Below are 8985 nucleotides of genomic sequence, written 5' to 3'. Positions count from 1 at the left end.
AAAAAAAAAAAAAAAAAAAAAAAAAAAAAAAAAAAAAAAAAAAGGTGTGAGGGTGATGGCTGCAAGAACAGTAGCGTGCCAGCGACAATGACCCATTACAGTGCCGCATTTAACGTCTGTGCGAGTGCCATCAGTCCGCTCTCCGCTGCTCCGCTCTCCATGTGAGCTCATCTAACCCAGCCACTCAGTTTGACAACTTTGGACGGCCGCAGCGTATAGCGACCTAATGAAGACGGCACTTTGGTACAGAAGTGCACATCGACAGCCCCGAGCCATGTAGGACTAAATCCCTTGTGAAAACTAAGATAAAAAGAAAAAAAAAAAAAAAGAAAAGCAAATGTCCCTTTAGAAATAAACAGTGTCAGCGGTGTCTCTAGAATTAATAACGGAGCTAAAACATGTCACACAGATTGGAGAGCGAGAGCGAGAGTGGGGGGGGGGTGGACAGAAAACGTACAGGGATCAAATTTAAAAACCACCATCCAGGGTCTCCTGCGAACAGAAGACACGCGCTTAAAAGCAATGTGTACCAATCGCCCATTACTTGTTAGTGAGAGATTTTATGGGTTTCCCGCACTAATGTTCATTTGGTGAGCATTCCCAATCAGGCTTCATTAGCCAAATGATGTCTCCATCAAGCCCCTGGGCACACGTAAACAAGCCAGGACCGAGCACCGCTGATGGTTTTATTAATGGCGCTGATTATTTTTAGAGGCCGCTTAGTTTCTTTAAGATGAGAAAACTGGCTGCGAGTATCAGGGATTGGGGGGGATGATGATTATGGATCGTCATTCTGAGGACGACTGCGTGGTGGTGGAACAAATCAGTAACTTTTGGGGCATCGGTGATCTTTGTAAATGAGCACACGGTTTAAAATATCAAAATGATACGAGTGCATTTCGAGAGATGCTCGTCGCATCATACGTGTACAACAATAACATGTGTATACAAAAGACGCATACCCCAGAGATATCCGCCACTCTGTGGATGGGAACCTCCTTCTTGCTGTGCAGCCCTTTGCCGTTCTTGATGGCCCTGCAGTCATTCAAAACACAAACATAGATCAAGCACCATCACAACACATTGAGAGAGCAGAAGGCTGGAGGCCTAACAGACCTGGGGAAATGGGAGCGTTTTGAGTAATCAGTGCAGATACAAAGAGGGGGCGGGGGGGCCATTGTGGCTTTGTGAAGAAGGATGGAATTCACACCGGTGGGTTTTCCCTGAAATGCCATAAAGATTTTTTTTGCCCAGTGGCAGAGAAATTCTAATGGAAGAGAGATTATTGTTGGAATGGAAGGAAGGCGGAGACATGCAGAAACAAGGGTTTGCTTCTTGAGTGCCAGCTAGGGCTTCAGTGATGATGATGATGATGATGATGGGTGCTAGCGATCGCCGCTTTAAAAAGCCTCAAGGGCCAAATGAGATGAAGGAGCCCACTGTGGTTGCCGGGTGGAATAATGCCACCTATGGGTCACTGCGAAGCAGGCCATTGCCACTATAATGGAGCGAGGGCATTTATGCGAGCATGTATATACATTTAATAGCCCGGAGGTTCCTTGAAGGCTGCGGGCCATTGGCCTTGTGCAGTGGGAACTAAAAATAAAACCTAGGCTATACACAGAAACCTGTCATCAACTCTAATAAGACCCCACCAGGGACAAAGAGAGAGAGAGCGCAAGAAAGAGAGAAGGGGGAGGATGAGAGGACACAGACGAGCAAGGCCAAAGAAGGACACATTTTTAAAAACGGCTAAGGTGGAAAAAATAAGGACAAAATGTGCAAAAGAAACAGGAAAGCAGGAGCAGGGAGAGAGCAGGAAAGGAGGGCGGTTGGGCAGTGACACTGCATGTGAGAGAGAGAGAGAGGGGAGTGAAGGAGTTAGTCCTATAAAAAGGAGGCTGTGGCTTCATCTGCTCTACCTATAGCCAGCAGATCTTAATCTATGGCAGAGCAATAAAACTCGCACTAAATCTCTCCACTGCACCTCCATATAATTATATTCATAGGGCCTGTGTAAAGAGAGCCTCGGATTTAAAGGCCAGCGCTCGGGAAAATGTACGTTTGTACAAAGCATGCATGTACCGGTATATAGAAAAATTAAAAAAAAAAAAGATAAACAGTATTTATGAGTGAATATGTGAGACCAATGATGTGTTTTCTGGGGGAAATGTAGTAACAATTGTGATGGGCTGGGACTTATAATGGTGGCTTTGCAAAAATAAAAATGCTGAAACAATAATAAGTGAATTGCTTCACCTGCGCCATGTTAGATAACGGCACATGTAAAAGTAATTTGAAGAAAAAAAAAAAACGTCTTCCCCTTCCCAAGAGCTACATTTGTCAAGGTCACACACAACTTGTGGATATGAGAGCGAGCAAGCGAGAGAGAGAGAGAGCGAGAGATTTGTGTCACGTGTGCGCATGCATGTTTTTATTAGGAGCAGAGAATAAAAGCCGTTGTGTCAAGTGTGCAGGCTCAGGTAAGAGGGAGGTGGCAGGAGCGAGTGTGAAGGTGTTTTATTTGAAAGAGTGAGTGTGTGTGTGTGTGTGTGTGTGTGTCTCGTGCTCCTTTACCGAGCCTCTGCGGCAAGCAGCTCGTCGTAGTGGGAGGAGCGCTGGTCGTCGTCCTGTCTGTATCGGATGCATGTGGCCAGGCCCTTACTGACCAGAGCCTCCGCTATGTTACTAGAGGAAAGAGAGAGAGAGATTACTTTAATAAAAAAAAACAGGCAAAACCCCCTTGGCATTATATGAAAAAGAAATAAGGTCATGATGAATCCCAGAGGTGGCATCGCAGAGGAACAAAGGTCACTTAAATGTTGACATTGCACACATGACTAAGCACTTCCTCGGCGGGTTACAGATGTACCGAAGAGAGGACGAAGGTGAGTATTGTTGGACGTAATGCAGCACTTAGTGGCTTCCAGCCTTTGGACATCGGTGTTCTGGTCGAAGTGTTGGAGAAAGGAACGACGGGCACAGAGAAGTAAACTCTTCAGCGGCGACTGAGCTCGTGTCATTGAGTGCACCAAGCGGTTGAGTTGTGAATAATTCAAAACAAGTTCATAAAAAGGTTGAATGACAAGGTCACACAAGGTTGGAAACATTTGAACCACTGACCCCCCCCCCCCGACCTCAGCATTCATGGGGCGGCCATGCCAACTGTTATCCGCGGAGCAGCTGGTGCAGTTTGCTAATTCTGGCTTGTAATTGGCTGGTCGTGAGCTCGGATCCTGACCTCTGTATACACACCCGGATACAAGACTGTTGGGTTGATGATGAAACGGGATCGTTTATGCCATGTGTGCATGTAACTGTGCTTTGTGTCAGCGCAGACTTCTGATGGTGAATTTCAAAATCATATGCCATTAAAGCTCCTCCATCCGGTTTTCATTCAATTTGAACCTCTAAGTAGTTTAATAACATATATATCCGCAGTTAATGTATAAAATACATGCTTCAAACAGATAAGACCATTTTTCCTCAAAGCAGTGTTTGTAGATAGAAAGTAATTGCTTGCACCGAGGCGACCCCGCAAAATTTAAATACAAAAGGCGCACTTTCAGGTTACTTTGTGATTGACGGTGAGATTACAAGTTCTAAGCATTTACAAATGATTGTGTCAGAAGCTTTACACCGGGAGACGGCTGGTGAAATAAAATGATATTTTTTAGTGAAGTCCCTTATGATGGGGGGGTTCATTGTGCGCTGCAGCTGGAGTAAGTGGCCGTCGGAGGGCTCCTTCACGTTAGCGCTGCAGCAGCAGTTCGTGAGTACTTACATGCCACCAATTGTGACTGTGGCGCAGGTGCGTTCTGAGAATGCAGGGGTGCTTTCTCCAGGACCAGTAGCTGCTCTGATGTAGTCAACCATCACATTGACCTGAAGGGGAGAAGCAGGAGAGGAAATTAACAAAAAAAAACACCAAGAGGAGCGAGAAAAACTGAACGCAACACCAGTTACAGTAACAATTACTGTAGGGAGTGTTCTGACTCGTGTGTGTCTCAATTCTCAAGGTTACCCCCAGTCAGTGTGAATCACATCAGCAAGCACTGTAGATCTCCCCAGAGGGGCAGTATTAAAACACTGTGGGTGTTTGGGACAACACACACACAAAGTTGTGGAACCCAAATGACCCGACATTGTGTGTTCTCAAAACAGCTCCCTTGGGACGGACTCCAATCCACCCACCCTGAAAATTCAATTTCGTCACTCAGCAGTGTGTGTGTGTGTGCGCGCGCGCGCGCATATATCCACAGGCGTATGACGGGGAAAGCCTGCTTCGCAGCCCAGACACAGGCAGACAGAGCTGACGGCGGAGATGCTGCCGTACCGCCGCACAAAGTCGACAGTTTAAGAGCCACGTGTCGACGAATCTGGCTCTGCGGCACACCGTCGCAGCGTACACACTGAGTCGAGATGGAGACCATGTAGACAGGCCCATTACAGGGACACGAAAGAGACGACACGGAACGACGTGGGCTCGTCATTACATGGACAGGACGAGAGCCTGGCGAGGTGAGCAAGGGAAGAGAACGGCTTCTGTCAGGGCAGAGTGCATCTGTTAAGAGTCACGGTGGAGATTGCTAACGTTGTATTTGTGAGGGAAGAAATGGAGATGAACTTACTCATTTTGGTCTCAACTTAACGCCTTTACAGTGTGTTGACGCAAACACCACATATTCTATTTCACCTTTATGAGACTTTTTTCCCCAGCTGTAGCACCAGTTGAAAAATAGACATCCCCCTTTTTTAAAAACACCCCCAATTTCATTACTTTTGTCACCATGCAAATAACCCATTGTCTTTGTCTTGAAGGAAAGTATTTTGTCCTCACTCCCACATCGCGGCTCTCCGTTTCCTCGTAGCCAGAACATGACAGCGTTTCATGTCTAATTCGGAGACGTTGGAAAAAAAGATGCCATTCAAGTGAAGTGTGTTGTTCTTGGTTACATTTCTGTTCAATGGCGCAGAATCGCCAGGCCTGGGTAGCTGTAGATTAGAGGACGAACAAAGCAATGAAGAACAGGAAGGATTCAAGTTGACTTTTGAGGAGGAAATTGAAACGCAAGCATAATATAATGCATGCGCAACAGATGTTTTTACTAATGGTGGGGGACAGAAAGCTCAACACATAAATGATAAAAGCACCATATTTATAGAACAAAACTGGATACTGGGCCATAAACTCACAACCTGGTGGCCGTGGCGGCCATTTTTCAAAATGTCCACCAGCGGTTATTCAAACTTTCATATCCCACTGGACCCACATGTGATAATGGACATAATCTAGACCCTAGTATGGACTTTTACAAAGTAATTGGTCATTTCAATATATTATTATCTTATTATATCGTGCCCAGAATCAGCAACAGTTATTTTACTAATTTGTCAGATTGTGGATAAAAGACCAAAGTTTTATTTGTTTATTCTGCATTTATAAGTACAGAAGCAGGTAGGTGACAAACCTACAGTCATGTAGAATGTTGATAATGTAGTTACTTTAGTAGTAGTATTTGTAGGAAGTAGGAGTATTAATACTGGTAAAAGTACTATACCAGAATAAGTAGTACTAGTTGTTCCAGTGTGTCCTTAGAGCCTTTAGACATACACACAGTTATTGCAGCAGAGGAGCACGGCACAGTGGGCATAAGCCAGTCACAGTAGGCTTGAATAAAACAAAAACAAACTGTGGGGCCCGGTGACTCTGAGATCTACACGCTTTCCGTCTGCTCGAACACACACACACACACACACCTGAAGCTTTCCCCCAAATACACACCACAACAAATACTACATTGCACACGCGGCATGCACAGCAATGAGAGGGGAAGACTCCGGCGCTAACAGTACTACACAAGCAGCTGCGTAACAGGAGCCACTCTGAGCACGCGGGATTATCCGAATGTGCTCAACCCTGATAAGTGGCTTAATGCAACATTTCTATTGGACTTTCTCTTTTTTTTTTCTTCTTCTTCTTCTGCTGAGGCTGAGACCCGGGCGCACAAGAAGCACTACTTATGAAGTTAGCCAAATCGAGCTTTTTGGGATTATGTCACCATGCAAACGCTGCCATTTCAATGGTGGGGGTTTGGGATACATATTAGAAAGAGACGGGGGGGACGGGGGACGGACGTACAGTGACGGAGAGAAAGGAGAAGACGGAGAAATGCCTCGGAGCACATTTAGCTAACATTAAACGGATAGTTCAGAAGTCTTTTGACATAAGATCCGATGAACGCAATGACGGCGAAAAAGGGCGCTCTTTGGAATATGGATATGAGATATGTTTTATAAAAGACACCTTATAGAGATGAGGAATAGGGGGTATTAGGGCTTTGAGCTTTCGCTCAGCATGCCGAGTCTCGTGGTTAATTCTTAGTCACGTCCTAGATGGGTTAGTCAGGGAGGAAATCGGCTTGTTTCCCAATTCATGCAATGCATCGCACTCCTTGGCAGTGTCTGAGCTTTGAAATGGAAGATTGTCAAGGGGGAATACCTTCAGGTCAATGTGATAACCCAACCTTGCGAACAATTAGCTTCGGCCACGTCCAGTTTGAGCTTAGGTGATGCTAAGACACACCCTTCTGAGATCTGGAAATAAATCAGCAGACACACCTCTGTATGCGACCAGAGGATCCCCTTTTAAATCCAACGGGTCAAGGCCCCATTACCCCTCTGTTAAAATCAAATCTTTTGTCTCGGTAAGGAAAAAGAAAGGAGGAGCTCTCTGGAGCAGAAATTCAAGGAAAGCAGTGGTCTTAGACTCTCTACTAATGCTTACTGCTCCAAATGTGTCTCTATAGAGCTTAGTGTTTCGCAGACAGGATGACAGTAAGTGGGTCGACTAAACTCCGCTCCTCGTCGGAGGGCAGCATGCATTTGTGCACTTGTGCACCTACCTGCATCCAACTCGACAACTTGAGTAAGCCAAGGTAGCGCAGATTAACGCTCGACGCTCGGAGGGTTAAGTATGGCGCTCGCAAAATAAACATTCACCCACAGAGAGCCCGTGATCATTTCCTCCCAAAAAAATATTCCTTCCGTGTTGGCAATGCAGCTAAAAGGGTCATGCTTGTACATTTTAAAAAACAAACAAGCAGTATTTTAGGGCCTCTGATTATTTGTAAAACCATGACATACGTTGAGAGGTGGTTTGAGTCAGCGCTTTAGCCTCGTGTCTTAGCGACGATATAGGAACGAGAGGGACTCGACGTTCCAGAGCTCTTCTGCTATTGATCTTGCTGATTGAGGAAGGAGGATGCTGTATGGGTGGGCAAGAGCTCTCCACTTAAACCGAACCCACTTCTGAGAGCTTAAACGCACAGCCTGGGGATACACAACTTCAATACGAATGAACTGTAGAGGAATACAGAGGCGTATACTGCATGTATGCATGTCTCTAAACGCCCACATATATGTATACTTTATCTACATGCATGGTCACACCACACAGACACTTGCCATGTGTTTTAATACAGGAATTCACTTCCACAAATAAGCCCAAAATGGTACATTACACACGTTATACGGCTTGGATTTCATCACCATGCTAATGGCGTATTTCGCATGGTATCTTTTACACCTTGAAAAGGCTGTGGTCGCCCTATGCCCATCACACATACACACACACTCATTATCTCCAAACACAAACACCACAAATAAAAACAGCGGAATCATTACTCTCGCTTCACTCGGCAAAAGCCGGCTCACGGCTGAATTTTCTGTCATTAAAAAAACATTAATGAGGATGATTAAAATGAGTGTGATGAGAGGCTGGGACAGGGAGATGAATCTCGCTCCTGTGCTCAGTGCCAAAAGAAGCTCTCTCTCTTGGGGCTTTTGGCATTGAGTGGGTGCATGTTTTGGTGTTCATGGAGCTATACTGCAAATGTTGTTTTTTCAACATGGTAGAGATATTAAAAACACACTGATAATTGATTTGTGTACATTGTAACTGATATCTGATACTTAGAAGTTATCTTATGAACTCAATACAGTTTTTTGCAGCTTCCGACTCTGGAAGTCATTTTGTCAGTGCGATTGCAGCAGAAGTGCATCGTCGGTTTTCCATCAATCTGCACCTTCAACTGCATTTCCTCGTTTTTTTTTGCAAGAAAGATTGCAATCTTTTCCAGCACAGCTCACATTATAATGTGGCCCCTCCGAGTCTGACGACTGTTAAGAGTTAGCGATTTGGAAAAAATAAAAACATGAGCCATCATTGGGTTCGGGCAGTGGACAACAGCTCTAGGCGTGCCTGTGAGCAACAGCCGCCTTCTCTCCCTGTGCCATTACTGCCACTATACGTTCAGTGACAGCAATGTGGGCGTCATTTCCCTGATTTACTGAGGGGACTCTGGTGTAAAAGCAATCTACTGTGTGCACTAAAAAGTCTCTACTTCTACTTTTGAAATGTGAGGAAAAGTTGGCAAACTTCCTCACAACAGCCTCAAACATTTAACCTAATTCTAGTAAGTTCAAGGGTTTATTCCTCTCTCAATCAACTTCAATTCATAGTTCATCTCATACAATTTGAAGAAGGGGCAGAGGTTCCTGCAGTGGTGTGGGTCTTGAGTGCTCTCCAGCTCAGTGCCGGGTCCTGCTGGGTCAGATGTGTGTAAATCATAGCGGCCTCTTAGGTGTCAGGACTCGGTAGATCAATAGACACGAGAGGGGGAAATCAACACGGCTTGTTTAAAGGGTGCGACCGGGCCAATCCCGAGCCCCAGGGTATCTCTGGAGAGTACTTGGTATTCAAACAGAGAGGGAGAGAAAATAGATATCCAGCTAAGGGCTTCAGAAATGTGTGTTCCCTTCCGGCGAAGAGGGGGGGAGAGAAGGGTGTTGGAGCTTATGTACCGCCACCGGGGGAATCCCTATTTAGAGCTATTGTTTAATCTATCAAAAGCTGATTAGAGACAAATCTAGTTGATCCACACACACACACACACACACACACACACACACACACACACACAC

At 45.4% G+C, this 8985-nt stretch overlaps 1 protein-coding gene across 1 annotated transcript in view; it reads right to left on the bottom strand.

Annotated features, from left to right (window-relative positions):
* The window catches only part of snd1 (staphylococcal nuclease and tudor domain containing 1), a 153447-nt gene that overhangs the window by 120283 nt on the left and 24179 nt on the right, over positions 1 to 8985 (bottom strand). The window contains exons 12-14 of the mRNA XM_031858890.1: positions 3785 to 3885; positions 2578 to 2688; positions 963 to 1035 (exon numbers count right to left, since the gene is read on the bottom strand). Of these exons, the coding sequence (XP_031714750.1) occupies positions 963 to 1035; positions 2578 to 2688; positions 3785 to 3885 (285 nt within the window). The remainder of the gene's footprint in view (positions 1 to 962; positions 1036 to 2577; positions 2689 to 3784; positions 3886 to 8985) is intronic.

Source organism: Anarrhichthys ocellatus, unplaced genomic scaffold, assembly GCF_004355925.1.
Source record: "Anarrhichthys ocellatus isolate YVR2014 unplaced genomic scaffold, GSC_Weel_1.0 scaffold21, whole genome shotgun sequence".
Classification (NCBI taxonomy): Eukaryota; Metazoa; Chordata; class Actinopteri; order Perciformes; family Anarhichadidae; genus Anarrhichthys; species Anarrhichthys ocellatus.
Note: the sequence above shows the minus strand (reverse complement) of the source record. Positions and strands in the feature narration are given on the sequence as shown.